This window comes from Lonchura striata, chromosome 11 (genome assembly GCF_050655825.1).
Source record: "Lonchura striata isolate lonStrDom1 chromosome 11, ASM5065582v1, whole genome shotgun sequence".
NCBI classification, from domain to species: Eukaryota; Metazoa; Chordata; class Aves; order Passeriformes; family Estrildidae; genus Lonchura; species Lonchura striata.
Genome location: NC_140713.1, coordinates 18,459,287 through 18,485,203, shown reverse-complemented (window position 1 = coordinate 18,485,203; position 25,917 = coordinate 18,459,287). Strand labels below are relative to the sequence as shown.

The 25,917-nt window shown below is 54.7% G+C and overlaps 3 protein-coding genes and 1 long non-coding RNA gene across 6 annotated transcripts; 2 read left to right on the top strand and 2 right to left on the bottom strand.

Annotated features, from left to right (window-relative positions):
• Window positions 1–33: 33 nt before the first annotated feature.
• Window positions 34–7,890, top strand: ELMO3 (engulfment and cell motility 3). 3 transcript variants are annotated; one of them, XM_085589793.1, is made up of 20 exons: window positions 35–185; window positions 255–295; window positions 403–475; window positions 548–598; window positions 1,061–1,230; window positions 2,024–2,123; window positions 2,232–2,383; window positions 2,465–2,543; window positions 2,929–2,979; window positions 3,342–3,464; window positions 3,615–3,746; window positions 4,009–4,113; window positions 4,604–4,712; window positions 4,926–5,062; window positions 5,155–5,318; window positions 5,436–5,548; window positions 5,769–5,873; window positions 6,218–6,300; window positions 6,508–6,588; window positions 6,767–7,890. In XM_085589793.1, exons 1-20 carry the CDS (start codon window positions 108–110, stop codon window positions 6,977–6,979), a joined length of 2,160 nt encoding a protein of 719 aa, XP_085445919.1. In that variant the 5' UTR covers window positions 35–107; the 3' UTR covers window positions 6,980–7,890. The 3 variants fall into 3 exon arrangements, with proteins under 3 accessions (XP_085445920.1, XP_085445919.1, XP_085445922.1); XM_085589794.1 differs by lacking the exon at window positions 6,767–7,890 and having other exon boundaries at window positions 34–185; window positions 6,455–6,516; XM_085589796.1 differs by lacking the exons at window positions 35–185; window positions 255–295; window positions 403–475; window positions 548–598 and having other exon boundaries at window positions 1,090–1,230; window positions 1,941–2,123.
• A 969-nt stretch (window positions 7,891–8,859) lies between these two features.
• On the top strand, window positions 8,860–13,914 carry TMEM208 (transmembrane protein 208). Its single transcript, XM_021541148.3, has 6 exons — window positions 8,860–8,901; window positions 8,972–9,067; window positions 9,144–9,203; window positions 9,317–9,453; window positions 12,395–12,479; window positions 13,463–13,914. The coding sequence occupies exons 1-6, from the start codon at window positions 8,896–8,898 to the stop codon at window positions 13,598–13,600; spliced, it is 522 nt and encodes a 173-aa protein (XP_021396823.1). The 5' UTR covers window positions 8,860–8,895; the 3' UTR covers window positions 13,601–13,914.
• Window positions 13,915–14,500: 586 nt separating this feature from the next.
• MATCAP1 (microtubule associated tyrosine carboxypeptidase 1) lies at window positions 14,501–25,559 on the bottom strand. Its single transcript, XM_021541030.3, has 6 exons — window positions 25,079–25,559; window positions 21,051–21,194; window positions 17,030–17,162; window positions 16,656–16,961; window positions 15,808–15,905; window positions 14,501–15,303 (listed from the first exon to the last, which is right to left on the bottom strand). Exons 1-6 carry the CDS (start codon window positions 25,484–25,486, stop codon window positions 15,139–15,141), a joined length of 1,254 nt encoding a protein of 417 aa, XP_021396705.3. The 5' UTR covers window positions 25,487–25,559; the 3' UTR covers window positions 14,501–15,138.
• Window positions 18,634–19,227, bottom strand: LOC146766436 (uncharacterized). The gene is made up of 3 exons (XR_014957945.1): window positions 19,104–19,227; window positions 18,922–19,003; window positions 18,634–18,685 (listed from the first exon to the last, which is right to left on the bottom strand). It is a non-coding gene; the product is annotated as an uncharacterized LOC146766436 (long non-coding RNA).
• Window positions 25,560–25,917: the final 358 nt, after the last annotated feature.

Sequence of the window (25,917 nt, the reverse complement as noted above, 5' to 3'; positions counted from 1 at the left end):
GGTGCTGCCACACCCGCGTCAGCTCAGGTGAGGGGGCCGGGCCCTGGGTGAGGGGAGGCGGCGGCACAGCCCGGAACTGCCGCCGGTGCGGGGCCGCCGCGGGAGCCATGCCGCCGCCCAAGGACGTGGTGAAGATCGCCATCCAGATGGTGGGAGCCATTCCGCAGCTGATCGAGCTCCAGCAGGTACCGCCCGGCACCCCCGCGCCCCTCCCCGCGCCCCCGCCGCGGCTCACGCCGGCCTCCCTCCCGCAGACCAAGCCGCTCGCCTCAGTGCTCAAGGACGTCTGCGACGCGTGAGTACCCGCTGCCGCCAGCCGGGGCAGCCCGTGCCCGGGCGGCGGTGCCCCGGGGGCTGCCGGCACGGCCGAACGGGGCTGTGACCGGCCGCCCGTGGCCGCAGGTGGAGCCTGCCCAACGCCGAGCGGTACGCGCTGCAGTACGCGGACGGGCGGCAGACCTACATCACCGAGTCGGTGAGACACCGCCCGGCCCCGGCCCCGCCGCTGCCGCGCGCGCCGCCTCACCGGCTGCCTTTCTCCTTACAGAACCGCAGGGACATTAAGAACGGGAGCATTTTGCGGCTGACCACCTCCCCGGTACATCCCTCTGGCCCCCATCTCCTCCGCTGCGTGCTCTGGTGCTCCGTGCCCCTGCAGTGGGGTGCTCCGAGCCCTCTGCCTGCCTCCGTGACTTGAGCTCATGATGGCCCTTCTCTGTGCCTCAGACCCAACAGAAAACACAGGCAGGAGACATGTCTCAGCCTTCATTTTCCCTCGGCAGAGCCTGGGGGAGTTTGAAGAGAAATTAAATCATCTTGAAACGCTTTGGACGTGGAGGCCAACTCATCAAGGGTTCTTGGTGGCATGCCAGTTTGACCTCTATCCTCAGCTCCACCTGGTCTCTGCTCTGGTGGCTTTGTTTCTTTGTCCAGCTCCTTAGTGGGGCTCCTCTAGCCTGAGGCTCCTTCCAAAACTTGCACTTCAGCTCTTACAGCCACCTTCAAGCTTCTCGCTGTCTTTCGATGAGCCCCTTTGGGTTGATTCTTTCCTTCCTGCTAGGACCAAGAAGCAGAGCAGTTGTATATCGGGATCCAGAGCAAGAATGCGGATGTGAAGACTGACTCACTGAAAAAGCTTGCAAGCCTCTCCCAGGATGTTACCTTTGCTCAAGAGTTCATCAGCAGGAATGGCTTGAAGCAAATCTACTCTATTGTGGAAGAAGGGAATGAGTTAGTATCAGGACAGGACTTTCCTTGCAGTCCTTGGCTTTTCTTCTCCCTTGCTAATGCTGCATGAGCTCCAAGCTGGGTGTTGGAGTGGACTCTTTGCGTTCCTGACTTGTTGATGCCTGTACTGTGGCTGTGTCCCTGCACGCTGGCAGCCAGGGGAAGGTCCCCACAGATATGCAGTCCTGACTCCTTGTGAATGTGTCCAGACTTGAACCTTCCATCCCTTCTCTGGCTGAGTTATCTGTAGCCTCATGGGGCTTGCTACCAGGAAACCTACTGTGATCATCTTGGCCTCCAGTGCTGCTCCTCATTCCTGCCACCCTGAATGATCCCTCTGCCCTGAGGTTTTAGCTTCAAGAGTTCTGCAGGGAGCTTGAGAAAACCCTGGTTGCCAAATACTACTGCCTGTATGACTCTTTCAGGATGTGATGATGGTGCAGCTCCTCTGAGCTCCTGTCACACAGAAAATGTGGAACCAAGCAATGCACCACATGTTTCTTGGAAGTAGAGGGAGGGATATGGGGTGGTTCAGCTTTCTCGAGGGCTTGTCTGCAGCGATCTTTGTACCATGGTGATGTAGCTTTCCAATTACTGAACTTCTCCTGCCTTGACTTCCTGGGCAAGTTGACTTCCTGGGATGACTAAGTGAGAGTCTGTTTTCTTGCCTAACAGTCTCTTTCCTTTCTCCTGCTCACTGCTCTCTTCTCTAGCTGTTTCTAACATGCCCACCAATATTCAGCTGCGGATGGGATCTGGAGCCATCCTCACTGTATTTGTTCATCCGTCCCTCCAGTACAGGGGAGATGCTGGCTCATACCCTCAAAGCCTTCACAGAGCTGATGGAGCATGATTTTGTTTCCTGGGAAAATCTTAGTACAGTCTTCATCAAAAAGGTAAGAGTTTTCTACAATGCCCACAGTTTGTGCCTGTGGGATCCCTTGTTATCCTTGTGCTCCAGGCTCAGCCTACCATTGACAGACAGATGGTTTTGTGTCTCATAGATAGTGAGTTATGTGAACATGAATGCAGTGGATGCATCTATCCAGCAGCTCTCCTTGTCTATCTTGGAGAATATGGTGCCTACCAGTCGCCTCCTCTTTGAGGTGGTCAAAAAAGAAGTGACATTGGACCGCCTTCTCACCCACCTGCAGGCGTAAGTGGAGAGGCCAGAGCACCGTTCACCCCCACCCTCCGAGCTGGGGATTCTCACATCCTCCTGCTCTTCCTCCCACAGGACAAATGCCCAGCTGCAGCTGAAAGCGATGGCTCTGCTCATTGCGCTGCTGCTGAGCACGACCGACGCTGAGCGGCGGGTGAGGGGCACCGTGGCAGGGTGGTGGCATTGCAGAGTCAGGCACCGCAGTGCCTCTGTCAGCGGGGTGGCCTGCTGAGAGCCCTCGGTTGTCAGGACTTTTTGTCTCAAATGACAGAAGTATCACAGTTGGTGGTGGCGGCACAGTGATTGTGATGACCCAATCCCTGGCACATCTGAGCTCTCAGAGTGGGCCCCCCCTGTGATGGGGCCTTGGGCAGCTGGGTTCTCTGCTGTGGGGTTTGTGCTCTTTGGGATGGCAGGGCTGCAAGAAGTGCCCAGAAATGGTTAAAGTCTATGTCCTCACGCTGCCTCCTCCTTTTTAGGGGGGGAAATGGTGGTGTGCTGAACTGAGGAATGTCTCACAGCCTATTTTTTTTTCCTAGGACATGATGGACTACCTGAGGCAGAAGAACATCAGGCAGTTTATCCACAAGGTGAGGAGCTGGGGTTGTGCAAGGGTCTGCTCTGTGCTTCATTCTCTGTCCTTTCTCCCCAGGCCCTGTCCCCTGAGCTCCAACCTTTGGTGTCCATTCTTGGCTGGGTTGCTTGTATGCCCCACACCCCTTCCCAGAGAACACCTATGGGTGCTGCTCTGCTGGCACCCACGTGCCCAGGGTTGCAGCCCCATCTGCCTGCAGTTCAGTGCATACAGGTCTTGCCCAACCCCAAGGGGAGTGTCCCACTTCCCAACACCCCTTTGAGCAGCAGCACCTGCTGGGATTTGGCTGTTGGGTCTCCTGTGCTTGGACTGGAAGCAGCAGCATGGGGGAACTTTCTGTTTCATGATCTCCTGTAGAACATTATCCACAGCTCCGAGCCACTGGGGGATGAGATGGCCCATTATCTTTACGTGCTGCAGTCTGTCAGCCTCAACTTGTGCGAGCATCGCATGAAAATGTCCATGGATCCCTACTCACAGGTCTGGGAGTACTCTCCTTGCAAATCTGGACTTGGTCTCTTCCACCTGTGGAAACTCACGTTTGGATGAACCAAACACATTTGGGTTTGCCCAGGGAGAACCTGATTCTGTGTGGTTCACTGGCATCCCCTCCTCTCTGCTGCCCTCCAGGAACAGCGGGATCTCCTCCAGTCCCTGCGCCAAACTGCTTTTGAGTCGGAGGGCGAGGTGCCGGCTGGCGCCTTCAGCACGGAGCGCCGGCGATCCCTGTGTGCCAAGGAATTCCGCAAGCTGGGCTTCATGGTGCGTTCCCCCTGCCTCCCCTTCTGAGCCCTGTGCTGGCTCCACCACAGGGCCTTGGTGGCACCTTCTGATGGCTCCCTTAAGCCAGGTGTCCCTGTTGATGCTGAGGGACCACCATGCAATACCTCCCTTCTGCTCCCTCAGCACTGTGAACAGCAAGTGCTGTGGAGCCGCTGGCAAACCCCATGGCTGTGTTGGGAAGACACTGCTGCTTGAAGAACAAAGCAGCAGCTGCTAAATCACATCCTTTGTGTCCTCCTAGAACAACAGCAACCCAGCAGAGGATCTCCGCCGTGCCCCACCAGGACTCCTTGCCCTGGACAACATGGTGTATTTCTCCAGGAACACCCCTAATGCCTATGGCAGGGTAGGTGCTGTGCTGTCCCGGGGAACTCCCTGGTAGAGCTGCACCTTCTTTTCCTTTCCTTGTGATCTGTCCTTGGCCACACCCAGGCAGTTGTCCTACTGTTGCTCTGTTTCAGATGGAAATTAGTCCTTCCTCTGGGTAGGGGAAGCCATTTGAGGCTAGTGCCTCTGAAGGGTCCCCATAATTTTTAAGGGTTTGCTCACAGCTTGGTTTCCAAGCCTTGAGCAAACTGGGGCAGTTTGGGCAAAACCAGCAGGGCATGAGTTATGCTCCAACCTGCAGTGCCTGTGACTAGCTCCCACACTGCCACAAGGGAAAAGGAGGCTGGGGTTGGATTTTTTGAAGAGTGGGTCACTTGAGTTAGAGATGGCTTCACCTGTTGAGGGGACAGCATGACTAGGAGTGCAAGAGAAGCATGGTATGTCTGACATCCACTGTTGGAGCAGCCCTCCAAGTCCATGTAACATGAGGTCATGGCTCTCTTCTCCAGTTTATCCTCGAGAACAGCAGCCGGGAAGACAAACACGAATGTCCCTTTGCTCGAAGCAGCATCCAGCTCACGCTGATCCTCTGTGAGATCCTGCACATTGGAGAGCCGTGTACGTGTGCCCAAGCTCATCCTTCTCCCTGCCCTGCTGCGTGGGGAACAAGCTGCCAGGGCAGGGGACTGCATCCATGTGGCTACCAGGCTCTGGCATGGCTGGCAGCATGGGAAGGGGGATGTAGGGCTGGGAAATACCCACATTTCCCTGGACACTGAAATCCCCTGGAAAAACTGGGGAGTCTGGCTTCATCTGTCCTTCTCACCACAGGCTCGGAGACGGCTCAGGCCTTTTACCCTATGTTCTTCGGGCAGGATCATTTCTTTGAAGAGCTATTCTGCATCTGCATCCAGCTGGTGAACAAGACCTGGAAGGAGATGAGAGCAACCCAGGAGGACTTTGACAAGGTATAGGGGGATGCTTTTTCTCTGGATGGGAATACAAATTCATGGATTTGGGGAGTGTTGCCAAACTGGAGTTGACATCTCGGGCCTGGCAGGTGATGCAGGTGGTGCGGGAGCAGATCACCAGGACCCTGTCCCTCAAGCCCACGTCCCTGGAGCTATTCAAGACCAGAGTGAACGCACTGAACTACAGCGAGATCCTGAAGCTGCGGCAGACGGAGCGGCTGCACCAGGAGGAGACGCTGGCTGTGCCTGTGCTGTGAGTGGGCTGTGGGCAGGGAGTGGGGCTGTGATGGGGCCTGAGGCAGGGACAACACTATTGGGTCAGCGAGTGCCTGTTGAAGCTGTGCTCCTCTTCTGCTGGCTCTCATCCCAGGGAGCTGCGGGAGAAGCTGAAGCCGGAGCTCCTGGAGCTGATCCGACAGCAGCGCCTGCTGCACCTCTGCGAGGGAACCCTCTTCCGCAAGATCAGCAGCCGCCGCAGGCAGGGTGGGTGCCAGAACCCTGCTCCAGGGTGGGGGGCCTGGCAGGGGGACATGTCCCCTGCCACTGGGGAAGTCCCAGTTATCTGTGGGAGTAGAATGCCCAACTCCCTAGACAGCTGGTATGGGCTAAACCTATGGGCTGGGAGAAATGAGGGGTGCTGATAAGGGGCAGCTCCATGCCCCTTGGGAGTGGCTGAGAGTTTCTCATGGTTCTTCTGCTGCAGACAAGCTGTGGTACTGCCGGCTGTCCCCCAACCACAAGGTGCTGCACTATGGGGACGTGGAGGAGGGGGTGCAGTCTCCCCCCATCGAGAGCCTGACAGAGAAAAGTAGGTGATGGAGAGAAAGAGAGGCTGGGAAGGAGGGAGGGCAGCCCTCTGATAACCTCCAGGTTAAGACTGCCTTAAGGTGGGAATTGTCCCTCTGCTTGGCTGCTGGATGGCTGCCCAGTGTCTGCTGGTATTGTGGGACTGGGACCTGTGGAAGTTCAGACTGGGGCAGACTGGCTTCCCAAAGGGTGCTACAAAGTGTCTTGAGCCCCCGACCCCAAGCTGTGGATGGCTGTGAGTCCCCACATTTGGGTTGTACTGGGCTCTGCACGTGTGGGACCTGAAGGAGGGGGAGAGGGATGGGAAGAGGGAGAAGGAATTCATAGCTCCTCCACTTGCTACAGTTCCTGTGGCAGACATGAAGATGCTTCTGGTGGGGAAGGAGTGTCCACACACAAAAGAGAAGAGCTCTGGGAAGCAGAACAAGGTCAGCACCTCACACCCTATCCTGTCCAGCTGGGGATGGGTTTTGGAAGTGAGCGGGTGGCAGGATGTGTGGTTTCATGGATAGAGAGACCTCTTGGGTCTCCTGGAGTGCAGAGGAGGAGGCTGGGTGCAGCTCCTGCTCTGAACATTGCCAGGGCTGGGAGGAGTCCAGCTGAGAAGCCAGCTAGCCCCTGTGCTGTCCCTGCAGGATGTTCTGGAGCTGGCCTTCTCTATTGTGCATGATGTGGAGGAATACTGCCTCAACTTCATTGCCCCCACCCGCTACGAGGTGAGCTCCAGGGGCCTGCTGGGGAGGCACACAGTGCCCAAGATGTCTCTGCCATGGCACAGGAGTCAGGGGAGTGAGCTGTGTGTGTCCCTGGGGGGTGGAAGCCACAGCAGGGGAGAGATGGGCTCTCCATCTGCCCAGGGCTGGTGCAAGAGATGCCCATGCTCTGCTTCCCCAGTTCTGCCTCTGGACAGATGGGCTGAATGTGCTTCTGGGCAAGGAGATGACAAGTGAGCGAACACAGACAGACCTCGATGTCCTGCTGTCCATGGAGCTCAAGCTGCGGCTCCTGGACCTGGAGAACATCAGCATTCCCGACGAACCCCCTCCCATACCAAAGCCTCCCAGCAACTTAAACTTCTGCTATGACTTTAGCCATGCAGAGCAGTGAGTTCCTCCCTGTGCTCTGTCCCCACTCTCTATGCCCCTCAAAATCAAAACACTCCCTCCAGGCTCTGTCCCTCATCTCTGGCCCAAAGGGACAGGCCAGGTGCTGGCTGGGGACTTGGGTGTCCTACCCTTCCCTGCCTGTGTCCTGCCTCCTGCAAAAACATGGGAATGAGCCACCAAGCATTAGCCTCCTGTTCAAGGGGGGTGACCTGGCTGCTCTGCCCCCCTGCCATGGGAAGGTGAGATAAAATACAGTCAAACCCCTCTGTGGTGGCCCTGATTCCCTCACACTGCAGCCAGGCTTTGGGCACAGTGGGCAAGGATGTGTACTGGAATAAAGGTACAGCCAGCCCTGGGATAGCTGAAGGGGGAGTAACACTACAAAGGTACGAATCTGCACTGCCTCACTTTCGCCATTAATGTAGGGAATCCTTTCTGGACAACAAAGTGGTTAGAAAAAGGATGGAACACACCTTTCCATTAAGTTTGTCAAGCAGATGGCATCTCCAGGGCATGATGTGCCTGCCCTGCCAGGTCCCTCCTGCACTGAAAGGTGTTTTTGCTGAGCCCTCTGCACTGTCCTGGAATGGGGGTGATTAGGTACAAGTCCCTTTTTTCCCAGCACCGTTCAGCTGAGTCTGGTGTGAGGAGGACACCCTGGTATGCCTGTTGTGCCAATTCCAGTGCCTTCCCCACCTGGGGCAGATACTTGCACACTTCAGCCATGCTGCTGCACTACTGCACCACGACAAGCTACCTCCTCCCCGGCCCCACAGCCCCTGCTCAGTGCCCTGCACTCCTCGTGCCTCAGCTTCTCCCAGGGCTGTTGTGCTAACAGCCACAGGTCGGTGGGGATCCAGCCGTGCCTCTGTCTCCTGTGTATTGGGACAATAAACACTTGTGGAGAACTCGGAGACGTGTCCTTTCCAAAGGTTTGGGAAAGGGCTGAGATGGATGAGGGCCAAAAGGGGCCAGAGTGGGTAAGGCTGGGATGGCAGCACTGTGGGAGCTGTGCTTGAAGGAGCTGGGAGGATGGCTGGCAAGATCTTGTTCCTGGTGTTGAGGTGCAGGCTCAGAGTCAAGCTCCCTATAGCTAAGACTACAGCTAAGGCCATTGCCAGCCCGAGATGGCTGGGAGCACTGTGGATAGTCCCAGTCCCATGCTGGGGCAATCTTTCTATTCCTTTGCATTGTTACTCGCACAGTGAAGTTCTCCCCAGTTCGCTTGTCCAGAAAGGGTGTGGAGTCTCCCTCGCTGGGGATATTAAAAAGCCACTTCTCAAAAGACCCAACTTGAGCAGGGACGTTGAACCAACTGACCCTTTGCAGCCTCGCTATTCTGCGATTCCGTGGGAGGACTCCGGGCAGGGCCGTTCCCTCCCGCCCCGGTCCCTGTCCCGTCCATCCCGGCCCCTGTCCCGCCCATCCCGGTCCCTGTCCCGTCCATCCCGGCCCCTGTCCCGCCCATCCCGGTCTCTGTCCCGTCCATCCCGGGCTCTGTCCCGTCCATCCCGGGCTCTGTCCCGCCCATCCCGGTCCCTGTCCCGGTCTCTGTCCCGCCCATCCCGGTCCCTGTCCCGGTCCCTGTCCCGCCCATCCTGGCCCCTGTCCCGCGCATCCCGGGCGCTGTCCCGCCCATCCCGGTCCCTGTCCCGCCCATCCCGGGCTCTGTCCCGCCCATCCCGGCCCCTGTCCCGCCCATCCCGGTCCCTGTCCCGCCCATCCCGGCCCCTGTCCCGCCCATCCAGGCCCCTGTCCCGCCCATCCCGGTCCCTGTCCCGCCCATCCCGGTCTCTGTCCCGCCCCGCCCGGTCCCTGTCCCGCCCATCCCGGCCCCTGTCCCGCCCATCCCGGTTCCTGTCCCGCCGCTTCCGTCTCGTCACGTCCGCGGGAAGCGAAGCCGGAGCCGGCGCGGCCATGGCGGTGAGTGCGGGGCCGGGGTTGCGGGTCCGGGACTCCGGGGAGACGCTGACCGCCTCTCTTGGCTCCGCAGCCCAAGGGCAAGGCGGGCACCAAGGGCAAGAAGCAGATCTTCGAGGAGAACCGGGAGACGCTGCGCTTCTACCTCCGCATCATCCTGGGCGCGTCCGTGAGTGCGGCCGGGCGGGGCGCGGGCCGGGCGGGAGCGGGCGGACGAGGAAAGCTGTGCCGTGCTCTTTCCGCAGGCCGTGTACGCCGTAGTGAACCTGGGCATCTTCTACTCCGCCGCCTCCGCCTGGACGTGGGTAAGCGCCAGGCACCGCTTCTGCCCCGGCGGGGGCACCTGGGCTGGGCTCGGCCGCGGCCCCCGGCCCCGGGGTCGTGGCCATCGCAGCTGACAGCGGCTCCCCTGCTGCAGGTCGCCTTCATCTTCAGCTTGGTGGTCTATGGCACCAGCTACCGCTCCATGAACTCCATGGCAAAGCCGTCTTTCACAGACGATGGCAGCCTTGCCGACGGGGGAATTGACCTGAATATGGAGCAGGGGATGGCAGAGTGAGTGTCCACACCCGCACGAGTCCAGGTGAGCAGGACCTGCTGCCTGAGCGTGCACACGGAGCCAGGAGAGGCTCCCGAGGAGAAGGCTGGGCCTCAGCTCCCTCCTCAGCTTGCCCACTGGCATGGGCATGAGGGCAGCTGGAAGTTTGGAGCCATTTTTCCTCAGAGTGTACCTTAACTGTCCTTATTACCTGAACACTTGGCGTGGTGTGCCCCAGTCAGGAGCCACGACATGGGTGTGTCAGCCTGGCACGGTCACTGTCCATAGGGCTGAGCTGTAGAGGTAAGAGATCACAAAGAGTGCAGCAGGGGTAGTTTACAATGATCTTTCAGTTAACAAACACTGCTGCAGCACACAGTGATTGGTATTTTCCTTTCAAACCAGCACTGCAGGTAATGCTTGGCAGAGCAGAAGGGCACATGCTGCCAGTTACGCCTTCCTGGTTGCAAACTGGCCATGTCTTGAAATCCTCCACACACTAAAAATTCCTGCCTCTGCCTCAGCCAGTTCCTGTCACCTCTGCAGCCATTTCTGTCCCCCATATTTGTGCATTCTTCATGTTCCTCTGCAGGCAGCACTGAGTCTCTGCCTGTCCACTGTTCTTGGCACTGCTGTAACTCTTTTCCTTGGTGAAGGAATGCCACAGGATTACAGGAAACACAGCAGTAATTCTTGCAAAGCACTGCTAAATAAAATAAGAAGGCAGCAGTGCTGGTACAGCAGAAATATCTTCTAGATTTACATGTTTTCTAACAGTGAGCCTCAAATTAGTTTCAGAAAATTGCCAGGTAGTTGTGGACACGTCAGGCTTTGCTCTTTGTCTTCCCTGCACTCAGCCCCTGCCTGTTGGTCGAGCCTCTGCTGGGAATCTTCAGCGTGTGCTCAGCAAGGTGCTGGGGTCCTTGGCTCCTTCCTCCCATGTCTTTGGGCTACAGTTCCATGTTTACCTCTGTCCTTCCCTTGCTGCCAGGTTTTGGAAGAAGCACAGTGGGGCCTTGCTTCCATCTGAGCCCTCTGTGTTCTCAGGCTGTCAGGATCATATAGAGATGTATATAGTTTTATTAATGAAAGTTTTGGTTTTTGCCTGGGGATGTTATCAGCAGGCAGCAGGGAAGAGAACCTGCTGTCTCTGCACAGAATGAGCTTCATCTTGTGTTTGGGTTGGTGGAATGGTACCTTTTCTGCCTCAGCAGGTGGGACTCAGATGTCTGGTATAAGAGACTCGGACAAGGGACAAAGTGGCCAGGAGGAGAGGGGATGTGACCTATGAGCTGGGTGCTTTACTCCCTCTTCATCCTATAGTGACTTCATTTCCCTGCTGGTCAGCCAAGTGTTTTGCTCCCATTTTACACTGGTTTGGCTCTCTAGAGTGGACTTGCAAAATATTTTTAATACCTTTTTAGTGAAACAATGTGGGATAGTCAAAGAGGGAAAATACAAAACTTTGATGTTTGGGGTGTGCTCCTGATTGTGGGAGGTGTCTCTTGGAGTTGTGCAAGGCACTGAGGCAGAGTGCCTGATAACTGCCCTCTGTGTGTGATGGTGCTGTCAGGCAAAATGACTGACAGGAGGCAGCACAGGGATCCCAGTACCTGCTGTGGAAAGGGGACAGGCACAACCATAGCACTGCTGCAGTCCTGCATGCAGATGTACTTCCCTTGCTACTGAGGCACAGAGGTTTTTTCTGCCTGAGCATTTGGGGTGGGTTTTATCACACATTAAAATTAATTAATGCTTATCTGAGTCATGGGCTATGCAAAACACAGGGGAGGCAGAGCTCTATAAACAAAACCTTCAAAGCTGAAGTTCCCATCTTTACTCTGTACCTCTAAATTACCTCTCTGGGGATCAGGGAACCACCCTAGGCTATCAGGTATTTCAGAAAGCAGTGGATATTTCCAGCCCCTTAGCTAAATGTGCTGCAGCTGATTAATACTGCTCCTTTGGAGCTGCTTCTGGAACACTGTGGATTTTATGGTATTTCTCTCATGCTGTCACTGAAATGGATGCTTTGTGTTGCTCTGGGGTTGGGGAAGGCCCATCTTCGTGGTTTAGGAGAGCTGAGTTTGGTGGGAGCTCTGCTTTCACCCCTCTGTGGCCTTTGGTAATGTCAGAGGTCACTGAACCCTTAGTGTCTTGTGCTAGAGCTGTTGATGGTGGATTCTGCAGTATCTTGAGTCAATGTTGTTTATGCCTTTGTTTTCTTGTCTCCATTCTTGTATGTGACACGGGTTTTTTACTCCAGCAGATGATGATTTAACCAGAGTGAAAGCTGGCCTCTTTTCTAAACCGTCATGGCACTCCCTGCGGCTTGTGTTGAGAAACAGAATACCTGTTTACCTCCCCTGGGTGTCAGATCCCCCGAGGGTGGTGGTTGATGTGTGGGCAGCTTATTCCTCTCCTTAGCTGCTCTCAGCTCTGCCGCAGGCTGGCATGGAAGAGCTGGAGTCAGATAAGCAGGAGGGGAGGAGGAGCTGTCTGTTGCTGTAGCTCAGCTTGTGGTGTGCTTGTCCTTCAGTGACCCCAAGTGTCTGTCAGCCTGTGAAATGGCATGGGGAAGATTCATGGCTCCCTTCAGCACAGCCAGTCATCAGGAGTTACACTTTATGTCATTTAGGTGTCAAATCGGCAGCTGCTGCTTCAGCTGTGGGGGTGGGGGGTGATTTTGTTGCTGATTTCCAAACCCTAGCAGCTCCTCAGCTTTCTCAGTGTTGTTTTTTCAGAGGGAGATCACCTCTTTAATTCATCAGAGTATTTTGCTGTTTGTTTACTGCTTTGATTCTCTCAGTAACTGTGTGGCAAAGCAGGGCTGCAGGGACAGAGCCCGGGTTGGGCAGGGTCTCTCCCCTGAGGCAGAGCAGACTGTGCTGGCAGAGGAGCTGCTGTGTTTGGCAGGGGTTGGAATGAAAGCTTAATGCTTTGCTTTTGTTCCCTCAGGCACCTCAAGGATGTGATCCTGCTGACAGCTATAGTCCAAGTGCTGAGCTGCTTCTCGCTCTACGTCTGGTACTTCTGGCTCTTGGTAAGCCCCAGCTCCTGCTGTTTTCCATCTTGCTCTGCATTGTTGCTTTCTTTCCCTGTCTTCAGGATGCAGGACATTATTTATCCATTTCGTTTCAGTGTCATGTTTCAGGCCCGAACTATTTCCTGATGTGTTTTTTAATCTCCTTGTCACATCTTGTTTAAAATTCAGGCTGCACAAGGCAAAGAAGGCCTGATCTCTCTGGGTCAACCATGCAAAAACTAGGCTGGCCTTTGTCTTTCCCTCTGGTCCCATGAATGGGCAACAAGCAACATGAGGCAGATCAAAGTTGTCTTGGTGCACAGAGTCTGTGTCTGTAACAAATGGTGTTTCATCATGTTTGGCTTTTTGAGCCATTCAGCATGGATCAAGGCTGGGATCTGCTGGACACTGTGCTTTGGGGTAGATAACATGCTACAAGCTTTCATTCCCCTTAATACCAAGCTCTTTCTGCTCGTGAAATATTTGTCACGTGTCTCCAGATAAAATCCCACATTTGCTTTGAGGATATCCCACAAAGTTACAGAAGGCAATTGTGGGAGCATGGAAAGTTATCCCAGTTCAGTCCTTGATCTCATACCAGTCCTCACTCACAAATTCCTCTCTAGCTGGCCTGGCAGAGGGCAGCCTAGGCTCGGCTGTTCCCTGGAGACCATCTGGATTGCTTTTTTCACAAATTCAAAGAAATGTGGGTGTGTTTTCCAAAGGAGGGAGAGGCAGAATGTCTGGACAGTTGGATCCCTCTGGGTAATTCAGACCTGATGCTGGGATTTCCGTGCATGAAGTCTGATCGCTGTATGCGTTCCTCAGCCATGGAATGAAATCAGGCTGTTTATTTTGGGCGCCTGCCACCACCGTTGATTTCCGTGCCTCTGATGCCTCTGATCCAGCTGCTTTGTCTCCCTCAGAAGGACCAGCCCTCCCGCCCGTAGCAGCCAGCGCTGTCCCCCAGTGACTGAGCTTGTGCCACGTGTGTTTTGCAGGCTCCGGGGCGTGCTCTGTACCTGCTGTGGGTGAACATCCTGGGGCCCTGGTTTACAGCCGAGTCCTCGCCCGCCGCTCAGGAGCCGAACGAGAAGAAGCAGCGGCGGCAGGAACGCCGACAGATGAAGCGCTTCTAGCCCTGGCTGGGGATAGATCAACACCCTCTCCCATCTCCATGCTGTTATTTCATCAGGAATGCGACCAAAACCAATCCAAAACCGCCGCAGTAGCTCTGTTGCCCTTTGTCACTGCTGCCATTCTGACAGAAAGGCTGCAAGAGACTTCCCCTGGTTGGGTCTTAGCATGGGCTGAGGCCCTGCTCCTTGGGCTGACAAGGGGGTGATGCTGGGATGTGTGTAAATACCTTTTTAAAGCAGCGCTGTATCGCATTCAGCGTTGGGGAGTGCAATGTTGGAGGAAATAGTACATTAAAGAGTGGAGTCTTAATTGACCATGCTGCCAGTGGGTTTGTGCAGGGCAGCTGTGAAAAGTGCCAGCATGTCCTTGGAGAGCTGGACTAGAAGGGAGCAGAATCCCCAGAGATAAGTGCTTTCCTTTCCCAAGCTTGGTTTGTGCTGCCCTGCCTGCTCCAGGCACCCTGTGAAGAATTTGCAGCTGCCCTGCAGGATGAGGAGTGAGGGGCAGCTGGGGATGTTGCGAACAGGGCTTGCAGCCAAACTTGGAGCTTTTGGGATTGAGCCTGAGCTCTCTGGAGCCACAGATTGGCCTGTGCTACCTTTGCAGGAGCTCAGTGGGATGTAAGACAAGAAGCTGTGGGGTTTGTTTGGTTTGGGTTTTGTTTTCTCCTAAGAGGGTACTCCCAGGGGTGCCATGATTGGCAGTATTTACTTTTGCCTGCTTTGATTTACTGATGTCCTGTCCAGTGTGTTGTATGTCACAGTCCATGACCCCTTCCAGCCCCTGACGCAGCAGCTCAGACCATGCAGCTTTGCCTGTGCCAGCAAGGGGCACAGTGGGTGTTAACAGTGGTGCCAGCCTGGGTTTTGATGCTATCCACAACCTTTTGCCCACACATCTTTTCCATTACATCACCTTTATTACACGCTTTTTTTCCTAACATCAAGCCCAGTCCCCACCCTGAGTCCTCAAAGCCAGGCAGGGTGGCTGTAATTGGGGTGCAGAGCTGGGCAAAGATTGGTACTGGGGAATGAACTCCTTCCTGCTGCTGGTGGGGGGACATCAGGGGAGGGGTAGGGAGTGGAAAAGGCATCCATGGAGTGATCTGTGGGTGCAGTCCAGCCCTTATTCCCTGCCAGGCTCAGCCCAGAGCCATCAGCCCTGTCTCTAGCCCCAAGTAGATGCCACCACAGTGCTGGGAGCACTCCTGGTACCCTACAGCAATCCCCCCACTGCAACTCCCCCAGCAGAGTCTTCTGCACTCGGGGACCAGCACATTGTCCCAGCTCCACCCTCACTCCCCCTGAACCCTCTTCTCTGGCTCCCTAAAGCCACGTGGAGCAGCACAGGCATCCCCAAAATACACAGGGACGATGCAGGGGACACATCAACACAACCACACGGGCCCTTGGCCGCGCTACCCTACACAGAGCTACATGCACAGCGCCTGCCTCAGGCTCTGCCCCTGCTCCAGCCCCAATAAATACCCAAAAACAGCACCAGTTACACCCTGGGGTGCTGGTTCAGGGGGTGCCCCTCAGTCAGGCAGCAGCTGCTCCAGCTCTTCCTCGTTCAGGCCATTGGTGGTGACAATGTGATCCAGCTGCTTCATGTACCGCTCCAGATCCTGCATGAAGTGGGGGATGCGGGCCTTCTCCAGCACCCCAAATTTCTTCAGCCGGTTCACATCTTCATAGGACACCTGGCAGGAAGCACGGAGATGAGGGTCAGCCCCTCCATCCCAAACCCTGGCAGGTGCCATGAGGGGCTCCCAGTGCCCTTGCAGCCCCCTTGGATCAGTCAAAACATCCCTGCTGCTCGTGGGGAGGCAGCAGGAGAGCTGCTGGGGCTGTGGGATTTGCAAGGGTTTGTGGGTTTGGTAATTTTCGGTCACTGCAAGGACAGATGACAGCAGGACTGCTGTGGCCAAGGGCCAGAAAGGCTTAACCTGCTGGGTTAAGCCTCTTCCCAGAGGTCTCCCACAGAGGATTATGGATTGTCCTGTCCTTCCTTGCATCCTACTCAGAACAGCCTTTCCCTGGCACAGAGATCCATGAGCACAGGGAAAGACAAAGAGCTAAAGGGCTGCCAGGCAAGGGCTGGTTTTTGGGAAGCCATGAGGTTGAGGGGAGCCTGTGTGAGCTTCGGGATGGGACGGGTTTGTGGGATCAGCCACTCCCTGCCCCACCCTCCCCCTGGCTGTTACCTTTCCAAGCGCAGCCAGCAGTGGGAAGTCGATGGTCTGCCGATGGCGCAGGATGCGGAGAATCCCGTCCAGGTACACCTGGTCCTTACTGAAACAGCCTGGAACAGCAGAAAAACCTCAGAGAGGGCTCCTGGCTTCCCACCACCCTCCACTTGCCTGAACGTTTGCTGACCACAGTAACCAGAATGAGGGCACTGCCCACAAGCGTGCCAGGGCTCAGGACCGCTGGGTGCCAAGGGCCGGGCACTGGGGAGGCAGCTGGGTGCAGCCAGAGCCACAACCCCACTGGGATACTTCCCTTGCAAGTAATCCCCAAGTAATTTTTTAAAGAGTAAAGCACTGCAAGCATCCAAATGTATCCAAATGTTTTCTCTCCTTTGCCTGCTGCTTCCCTAAGAACAGGGAGAGTGGTGCTCAGGATGGGGAGGGATGCAGGGACTGGGTGCTGTGGCTATGTTGGGAGGAAAGGGTTAAAAGCAAAACACTGATCTGAAGGATTGTAAATTGCTCAAGTGACCTTGCACCTGGGTGTAACCCTTGATAAGCTTGTGAACAGCAAGCTGGTGACCCTCTGATCTTGTGTTCCTCTTCCCAGGTGTTGGGTGTTGCTCTGGGGATCCCCCGGTTAGTGAGGTAATGCGAATAAATTTACTTTTTGTGTTCTAGCCTAAGTTTGTGCCTGTTCTGGCTGCCTGTGCCAACTCGCACTCTACAGGACTGGTGATGCTCAACATACATACCAGCAGAACACACCACACACTGTTTTTCCTTAAAAAAACGAAGAAGAAATATATAAAACAAATAAACAGAATTCTTCTCAAAACTCAGTTGACACCCCCCAATGGTACCTGGCTGCGAGGTGTCTGTCTGGCCCCGCTTTGCCCGCACACAGTACTCCCACCGGACCCCAGCATCCTGGACGTACTGCTCCAGGTCCTGGAAGAGGGCAGAGAAGGAGAGGCGGCTGGCCCGCTCGATGGTGTAGTAGAGCAGGGCTGCCCGCCACAGGAAGGGCTGCTTGCGGAACAGGACGCTGTGCAGGCTGGCCAGGCCTTCCTCCGTGGGGTTGGCGGGCTTCAGGCTGTACTGCTTGCGGCCCTCGGAGCTGTGCCAGGGCTGGCGCGTGTTGTTGACGCCCCGGATGTAGTGGGTGCCTGGGGAGAGGGGACAGGATGAATGCCCAGAGTACCCCCCGGCTCTGCCCCCCCAGCCCCCCGCTGACCTATCTCGTGGCGCAGCATCCCCTCCAGCCAGTGCTGCCGTGCTCCCGCCAGGTTGATGGCCAGCGTGGGCCGGCTGTCCTCCACCATCATCACTGCCTGGGACAGGAGGTCATCCGTGAGCTGCACCACCACCTGCAGGAGGAGGAGGAGGCAATGGCCATGAGCAGGGGCTTGGCTCTCGGCAGAGGATGAGATGGTGGCAGATGGTCAGAAAAATCCACTGACGCCATGGCGGCACCGTTTGGCACTGCTGCACCATCGCTGGGTTGTGCTGCAGCTCCCCGAAAGAATGACAGACAGCAAGAGCCACTGGGGTGGGGGGAATAATGAGAGGAGATGACCTCATGCAGGGATGAAGTAGCACCTTTAATCTCTTTACAGCCAACAAAGCTGAGCAGGCACTGTGGAGGAGCAGGCAGCTCCTGGGCAGCCTCCTGCAGCATCCCTCTGGCTCCAGCATCACCTCCCCAGCTTGCTCCCGTGGGCTCCCCACGCTTTTGTGGCCACACAGGATGGACATCCTCTGGAGACCTGCCTGGTCCCCCTTCTGCATCCCCACTGGCAATGGGACAGGGCAGTAACCTTGGCCATCAAAACAACCCCACCCTGAGCACCCAACAGCACCAGCTTTGTAATGGCTCTGCACCCCTGCAAGAAACATCTCCTGAGGGATCCAAGGCTCTGGTTCACTTTTCATGGACCCCTCCATGGATTCTCCCATTTGAGGCTTCAAGACATGAGCAGGAAGGATGGCTCCATGCCAGCGTACCCTCACAGGAGGAACCACGTGTGTTGGCCACAATTCACAGCAGGGATGGGCATTGCAGGTGTAGGACTATTCAGTATCTTTATACAGAAAAAATGGTATTTTGAGAAAGCTGTCTATCACAGGTGCTGGAGCCAAGAGAGCTGCTCACCAGAAGTTAACTTGCCAGCCAACAGCATTTTCTGACCACCTGATTTCAGATCTGCAGCAACTCAAAGCTGCAGCACCACCAAAGGAGGATGGTCCCTGGGAGCACTTGCATCCAAGGTTTGACAGTGGCAAACCTCAGGATAGCAATCCTACATACCTATTAACTATAAACCACTGTTATTTCCTAACTGACACTTTTCAGGATGAAAACATGCCTATTTTACTACATGACAATTCTCATATTAAAAAAAAAAGAGAGGAGACTGAATTGGTTGCTTTAAGTCAGATTTATTATTATGAAAGCGAAAAGTGCAGCCTAACAGAGTCCACCACTGGGCAAACAAACAGCATAAAATACTTACAGTGCAACTGCTTACCTGGGTTAAAACATACAGTGTGAAAAGGAATCCTTCCAATGCTGAGCCTTGTCAGTTCACTTCTGACTCCTCTTGCAGAACCAGGCATCCAGGAGCAATGGAAAGGAACTTTGGGCAGTGCCAGAGACTACAGCTTCTTATGCTGCCCACTGCAGGTCTTCTCCTGCTGCAAAACCTCATCCTGCTGAGCAGCACCACTTGCCTTGTTTTGGGACCCTCCAGCTTGGCAGATACAACCAGGGCTGCAACTCCAGCCAAAGAGCAGCAGGACCAGCTCTCCACGTCTGTGACCTCTCTCATTCTGAGCAGCATCCCCAGTGCATCCTTGTGGTCCATGGTTTTATTCAGCTTTTGTGAATGCACTGATGGAGAAAGAGCTCATCTCAAGGAATCAAGGGAAGGCTTCTGGTGGTCCCCATGGCACCGGGGTTTGGGTTCCTGTCTCTCCCCAGCAACCTGGCACTGCTCAGGACCTCTGACACTGAGCAAGCAGCTCAGAGGTAGAGGGAGGCCATTGATGGGATCCCAAGAGACACCAGCCAGCACTGTTTAGGCTGACAACACTCCACAACCCTAAGGATTGCCATGGAGCACTTACCAGTGGGGCCAAGTGTTTCTCTGCTGCACGCTGTGAGCCCACTGAAATCCATATGGAAACCTCTGGCAGCATCACGTCTGTCCTAAGTCAGAAGAAAAGCAGAAGAGCTTCAGGATCTGCAGCTTGGACCCCAACAAAGCAGCTTTTGAGGGCACAAATTTAATCACAGCATGAACACTTACCCAGGAGCGCGCTGCCTGCGGTGCTGGAAAGCAGGATCCTGCCTGTGCTGGTCGGTGCTGGGACAAAGGGCAGCTGCAGAGCTGCCACCAGCCTGGCCATGCTGCCTGCCAGGCCTGCCCGTGGCCAGGGGCACACCAGCTGCTCCTGCTCTGGGCTAATGCTACCCCAACACGAGTTTCTTCTCTTTCAAGCAAGCCATCACGATTAGTACGTATCAGGGAAGCAAAGGGCACGGCAGAACAGACAGGGCACAGATGGTGAAAGTCAGAGATACAGGTGCAGGGAGGGAGACACACACCTGAAACTGCCCAGTTCCCCGACAGGGTGTGAGATTATCAGTGATGCAGAAGTTTCAACAAGTTTTGGTCTTGTACAGAGAGCAAGTTCTGCCAACATTGCTGCATTGAGAGCAGGTGAAACCCTTTTTTTTCTCTTCCCTACCCCAGACACATCCAGCAAAATTTCCATTGGACAGAAAGGAACAAACCAATGCTTTCATTGTTTCCAAAGCACTTATCAAAAGTCCTGGATAACACAGCCACACTGATATGCAAACAGTGACTGAACTCTGCATTGCCGTGAATCACAGAATGTCCTGAGCTGGAAGGGACACACAGGGTTCATTGAGCCCAGCACCCAATAGCTCTGAGCACAGGGACAATTACACAGGGTTGGAAGGAAGCCAGCTGTATGCCAACAGGTAAGAAAATCAATGGCTTTCTGCCCAGACAGGGCTCAATTAATGGAGAAGAGAGTAGCTGAATTTAATCAATTAATAAACCTGAGAGATAGAGCTTAACTAGCAAGTTGTAAGTGCAGGTCTGTAAGACTGGCAGCTGCTTGGCTGGTATTGGGACTGGCTCTGGGCACTCAAAGGCAGATGAATTACAGAGAAACATCTGCAGAAATCTGTTCTGTCCGAAGAACAGGCTTAGGAGGACCAAGGTGCCAAATCTACATCCCAGGAACACCCTCAGGAGGCATCAGGGCAAACCAAGGGCGTTTGAGGAGGAAATGAAATGTCCTTGGGCAGGAGGTACCTCAGGGGACCACTCATTCCTGCTCTGCCTGCATGGAATGCACTGGATACCACTGGGCCAGGTGATACTTTAGAGAAATGGTCACCAATCCTCTTTGGAGACAGAGGTGAAAAATCAGAGGTCGGAAATAGAGTCTGGCCAAGAAGCAGTAGTGAAGAAGCCCCACACCAGCCAGCACTACACAGTCTCTGCCCTGCAGCCAACAGCCCCTGGGAGCCCTGCAAGCCAACCCACACAAAGCCAGGTCCAGAAATCCTTCTCACACCTTGAACCCAGGATGGTGGAATTGTTCTGCCCACACCTTGCTGGCAGAAGGGATAAAAAAAGCTCCTTAATGGCAGCTGTGGGATGCTCCATGCTGGTGCTGCAGGGAGTGCAGAGAAACCAGGTTAGGAGATGCTGAACTTCTCCCCTGGCTTCATCCCACATGGCTACTGTTGTATCTTAACCACGTATTTCCCAGCCTTAAAAACCAAGCCTGGGGTTTCAAAGCACCATAACCTGCATGTCCTGCAGGACAGCAGGAAATCTCTTCCCCTGGCTTTGCTTTTGGACATGTGGGTTTAAGGCAGCTGTCAGAGAAGTCTGCCCTCCCACTGCCAACAGCAAGAGACAGCTTCCCAACAGTAACTGATGCCTCATGCACGCAGCAAATGGCTTCTGGCATGGCCATGCAGACAAGCAGCAGCTGCTCCCTCTCTCTCAAGCACAGAAGGGAGATACACATGGAAAACATCACAGGAAGTTTGTGGGGAACCATCACCCAAGTCCTAAAGCCAGGGTATGGATGAAGCTGGAGGTGAAAGGACACCACTGCTCAGAGCAGAAAAGTTTTTTCTTTGTAACCAATCAGAAAATAACTCTTTTGCTGTCTTTTACAAGTGATAAAGCAGGGACACGGGTTACCTCTCCCACACAGCCTTCCTTCTGCATGTACTTTCGGATCACGGACCAGATCTGGCACTTGCTCAGCAGCCTCCCGCCCGTGGCCACCTCGAAGCTCTCGTAGGTGCCATACTTCTCCAGGACAGCACGGATGATCCTGATGGCCTGTGGCACACAGAGAGCACAAACATAAGCACAAACACCTCCCTGCTTACAAATACAGCCTAAAATCCCACGTGCAACAAACCCCCGATTAATGCCGATAAAATACGATGTGGTTTTGCGTGATCTAAAAAACCAAGGAGACTGAGCTGGCTGGAGGTGGCTACCAGGGCAGACAGACACTTCACACAATCAGCATGACCCACAGCATATTCTTTCTGCTTTTTGTCACCCTTGCAGGCATCTCTTGCAGAAATGGGGCAAAGCAGAAGTGAAACTACATCGTCGTTGCATGGTTAAATCTATGATTATTTACAATCTTTTCAGTTTTCAGTTCTCCTTGCAAACTCCGGTGCTTGCACAAAGATCTCCACCTTCTGAACTTGCTTTTTACTCCCAGAGTTTCTTACAACAGGGCTGAATTCCAAGCTCAGCAGTGAGGCTGTGCATCACCCTCTGCAGTGATGCTGCTTCAAACAGTGTCTCAGCACCACCAGCCTGCTGTACACCCAGCAGCCTTCTAATAAAAGCATCACGTGCTCCATTATTCACATTAACATTTATAGAGCATCTATAAAATATGAACATTTATTAGCAAATTTCCTCCCCAAAAAATGTGCTTCCATTGCAGACATTTTCAAGCAATTTTTTTTCTCCAGTCATTGGAATATATATTAATATTGTATTAGTACATATTCCAAAGCAGATGACTTTCAACCATTTCTGGAGTTTTTCCAGCAGTTTTATTGCATCTGCAAACCTGGCTGGGCTGCTGCCAAGCTTCCCAGTCCCAGACCACTTGTTGTCCCTCCCTAGTCCCTGAGGTTACCCAGGATCAGGAGATGGGTGCTCACCACCAGTACTGGTGCTCAAATCATCCAACACCACATAAGACAAGAGGAAATGGCTCAAGTTGTGCCACTGGAGGTTTAGGTTGGATAGTAGAAAAAATTTCTTCATGGAAAGGGTTGTCAAGCATTGAACCAGGCTGCCCAGGGCAGAGGTGGAATCACCATCCATGGAAGTATTTAAAAGATGTAGATGTGGCACTTGGGGACGTGGTTTAGTGGTGGGATTGGCAGTGCTTAAGTAACTGCTAGACTTGATCTTAAAAGTCTTATCCCACCTAAACAATTCTGTGTTCCTAAGAGGGGCTTTAGGTCTCCATCTGGTGAGCAACCTCCTCTATCCCTGCAGAAGTTCCTGATTTTCTTTCCCTGGGCAGTTTTCACAGCTGGTTTTTATTCTCGAGTCACTTACTGTGTCTTCCCAGGAGAAGCTGTGCACAGTTTTTCTGCTGTCAGTTTTGTTTTCTGGGGTGTTGGGGTGGAAATATTTGGGTTTTTTGCTTTGTTTGCTGAACAATCAGACTAATTTTTACAGCCCTGCAAGGTACCTTCAGCTGACCACTGCAGAAAAACAACCTTTCATCCTCCCACCTCTGCTCAGCCGCTTGCTCTTTCTCCTCCCAGGGGACCCAAATCACTGAGCCAAGAAAAACCCAGCACAGCTGGTGCCCAGGAGTAAGACAATCAGAGAGCTCTTTCCTGACCTTCAGAGCACATCCTGGTGAGCAAAATTCCTGAGATTCCAATGCTCTGAGCATCCCCAGATCATGTACCCAAGATATACAGTAGGACAACAAATCCTCCAGCTCTGTGCTGGTTTGCCACTCAAATTCACGTGGAAAACCAGGGATGTGATCTCCAGGGTGATCAGCCTCCACAGGGCTGGAAGAATCCTCTTGGCTTATTTAAGTTTTCTATTAAGAAAATAAAATAAACCCCCAAACACATTCAGAGCAGCTGGAAGCAGGGAGCTGGTGTTGGTTTGTCTGCTCATGTCCAAGGATCCTGACTTTGCAAAATGTCTTATTTATTTAATCTCCATGATTAATGAAAGTCTTTGAAAATAAAAGCAGTTTATAACTAAGAGTTAGCTGCCAATGAAAAATGCTTCTCAAAATAAAAGAGACTGGAAGGAGGTTACTGCAGGGTAAGAGCAGAGGAACAGTGCCATGAATGCTGTCCCATCCCAGCTCCACCAGAAAACCTGGAGAAACATTGGCAGAAACACTCAACACTTAGTATCTCTTGCAAGAGCTTCCAGGATCCACAGTGGTTACAAACTTTAATTCCATTCATTCCAAGCACTGCCTGGAGAAAAATAATCTCAATTATTCATCTTTTACTCTGCTGCAAGCCAACTGCAGCAACCAAAGGAAAAAGCACGGGGTGAAAGAGCTCTGAGCAACTCATTTTACTGCACGACTCAGGGGATAAAATACAGGAGGGAAATGCCAACACTGGTGAGGTCCTCGCAGGCGTCAGAGTGTCTCCCCTGCAAGAGCCTCCTGGCACCAGTTTATCTGGGACAGAGGTATGGCACACACTGGGAATGACAAACTGCTTAGAAAGCTGCTGACAGAAAGGGCCTGAATCATCTGGACAATAATCCAGGCAGAGATGCGGGAAAAGCTAAATATTCCAAAAACAATAAATAATCAGTGAAGATGTTGTTATTAGAATAAGTAACTCCTGACTGACAGGTGCACACCTCTGGTGTGGCAGCCTGAATCTGGGATAAGAGGGCGTTTTTATCTGCTCACTTGTTCACGTGGCAGAAAGGATGCTCTTCTTAGAGGCAGGATGCTCACTCCCAGGTGCAAACTGGTTTTGGGACACAGCCAGGCTCTCAGCTCCAAGCACAGGGTGAAGGACAGAGCAATTCTACTCCTGCATCCACCAAAGGCTTATTTGTGGGCACAGCACCCTGGAAGCACACTCCTGCCTCTTCTCACCTGTTGAATGACCAGGAGCTGTTTTCTCACTGCCATCCCCATGGCAGAGAGCGACTCAGAAATGTTTTAGTAGTGTCTAAGCCATGGAAAAACCGTTGAGCAAAATAATACAGACTCCTTAAGTGGAATCTTCACCAACTAATATCATTACTGACCATGTTTGCTGATGCCTTAAGGATGCTGCTGCACTGGACAACCTTTAGGCCAGAAAATAAGCCAGACTTAACCACCAGATAATTCAGGCTAAGGACCATTTCCCATGCTGTCACCCATGGGCTCCAGCTCCTCTGCTTTAGTTCTACAGCAACAAGTGCAAAATCATACCAGCAAGGTGCCCCTGATAAAGCACAGCTCCCAGCATAGGCAGTCGCCAGTTTGATCACAGAAAGACAGACTGGCTTGGGTGGAAAGGGACATTTAAGATCATTTAGTTCCAATCCTCCTCCACGGGATGCAACACCTTCCACTAGACCAGGTTGCCCAAAGCCCCATCCAACCTGGCACCACCGAGCACCAGCATGACCCATGTCACCGTGGAGCACGTACCATTCCTGCAGTAGGTGAGGCTACTAAAACCTGAGGTTTAAGAAAGCACAGGGTGAGTGTAATGAAGGCAGGACACAAAAGGTGTTAAGGAAAGAGTAATCAGGTGCCAGCTGGGAAGGAAAGAAGGCAAGGTGACAGTGTAACACGGACCAGGGAGAATGGTGTTGACTGAGGGTGGTTTTAAGCTGAACATTAGGAATAAATTCTTCCCTGTGAAGGTGATGAGGCACTAGCACAGGTTGCCCAGAGAAGCTGTGGCTGCCCCATGCCAGGAGATGTTCAAGGCCAGGTTGGATGGGACTTGGAGCAACCGATCTGGTGAAAGATATCACTGTCATGGCAGGTGTGTGGGATAATGGATGGTCTTTAAAACCCTTCTAACCCAAACCATTCCTGAATTCTATAACCATGGGCCATCTCCTGGCCAGCCCCACCAGGACACATCCCACACCCTCGCCCCGGCCCACGGGCGAGCCGGCTCCCTCCTTTCTCCTCCTCCTTCTCCTCCCAGGCCGAGCATCCTTCCCCGGCCCCGCCTCACCTGAGCCACGAAGCGGTCGGAGGCGGCCCCGTACTTGTCCAGGACGGCGGCGGGCACCGGCTCCGCGTACTCGAACTGCGGGTCGTAGGCGAAGCTGGCGCGGAAGAAGCGCTCCCGCTCCGCCTCCACGTTGCGCGGCCGCAGCGCCACGAGCAGGCAGGGGCTGCGCCGCCCGCCGCCCTCCTCCGCGCGGCCCCGCGCGATGTGCGGCAGCGAGGCGGCGGCCCGCAGCCCCCCGCGCCCCGCCGCGCCCTCGCTCCGCCGCGGCCCGGCCCCCGTTTCGGAGAGGCGGCGGGCTCCCCGCGGGCAGCGCGGCGCGGGGGGCGGCGGCGGCGACGGGCAGGGGCAGAGCGGCGCTCCATGGCCCGGCCCGCCGGCCGCCCCCGAGCCCATGGCCCCCGAGCCCATCGGCCCCGAGCCCGCGGCCTCCAGCACGGCGGCACCGCGCCGGCTCCGGGGCTGCGCCGGCTCCGGGGCTGCGCCGGCTCCGGGGCTGCGCCGGCTCCGGGGCTGCGCCGGCTCCGGGGCTGCGCCGGCTCCGGGGCTGCGCCGGCTCCGGGGCTGCGCCGGCTCCGGGGCTGCGCCGGCTCCGCGCCCCGCCCCGCCCCGAGCACGCGCCGCCGCCCGCCAATCGGCGCCGCGCCCGGCGCGCCGCAGCCAATGGGAGAGGAGCGCAGAGGGAGAGCCCCGCCCCGCCCCGCCCCGCGGCCGCGGAGCCGGGCCCGGCCCCGAGCGCTGCGCTCCGCAAGGCGGGCTCGGGGCTCGGTGCTCGGGGCTCGGGGCTCGGGGCTCGGGGCACGGGGCTCGGGGCTCGGGGCTCGGTGCTCGGTGCTCGGGGC

Excerpts from the sequence above, each read along its gene's own strand:
- ELMO3 (XM_085589793.1), top strand. The coding sequence starts at position 108 with ATGCCGCCGCCCAAGGACGTGGTGAAGATCGCCATCCAGATGGTGGGA. Across the intron at positions 2,980-3,341 it reads TCAGGCAGTTTATCCACAAG|AACATTATCCACAGCTCCGA; the intron begins GTGAGGAGCTGG and ends GATCTCCTGTAG. Across the intron at positions 3,465-3,614 it reads CCATGGATCCCTACTCACAG|GAACAGCGGGATCTCCTCCA; the intron begins GTCTGGGAGTAC and ends GCTGCCCTCCAG.
- MATCAP1 (XM_021541030.3), bottom strand. The coding sequence starts at position 25,486 with ATGGGCTCGGGGGCCATGGGCTCGGGGGCGGCCGGCGGGCCGGGCCAT. Across the intron at positions 17,163-21,050 it reads AGGAAGGCTGTGTGGGAGAG|GTGGTGGTGCAGCTCACGGA; the intron begins GTAACCCGTGTC and ends CTCCTCCTGCAG. Across the intron at positions 16,962-17,029 it reads GATGCTGCGCCACGAGATAG|GCACCCACTACATCCGGGGC; the intron begins GTCAGCGGGGGG and ends CCCTCTCCCCAG.
- TMEM208 (XM_021541148.3), top strand. Across the intron at positions 9,204-9,316 it reads CCGCCTCCGCCTGGACGTGG|GTCGCCTTCATCTTCAGCTT; the intron begins GTAAGCGCCAGG and ends CCCCTGCTGCAG. Across the intron at positions 9,454-12,394 it reads ATGGAGCAGGGGATGGCAGA|GCACCTCAAGGATGTGATCC; the intron begins GTGAGTGTCCAC and ends TTGTTCCCTCAG.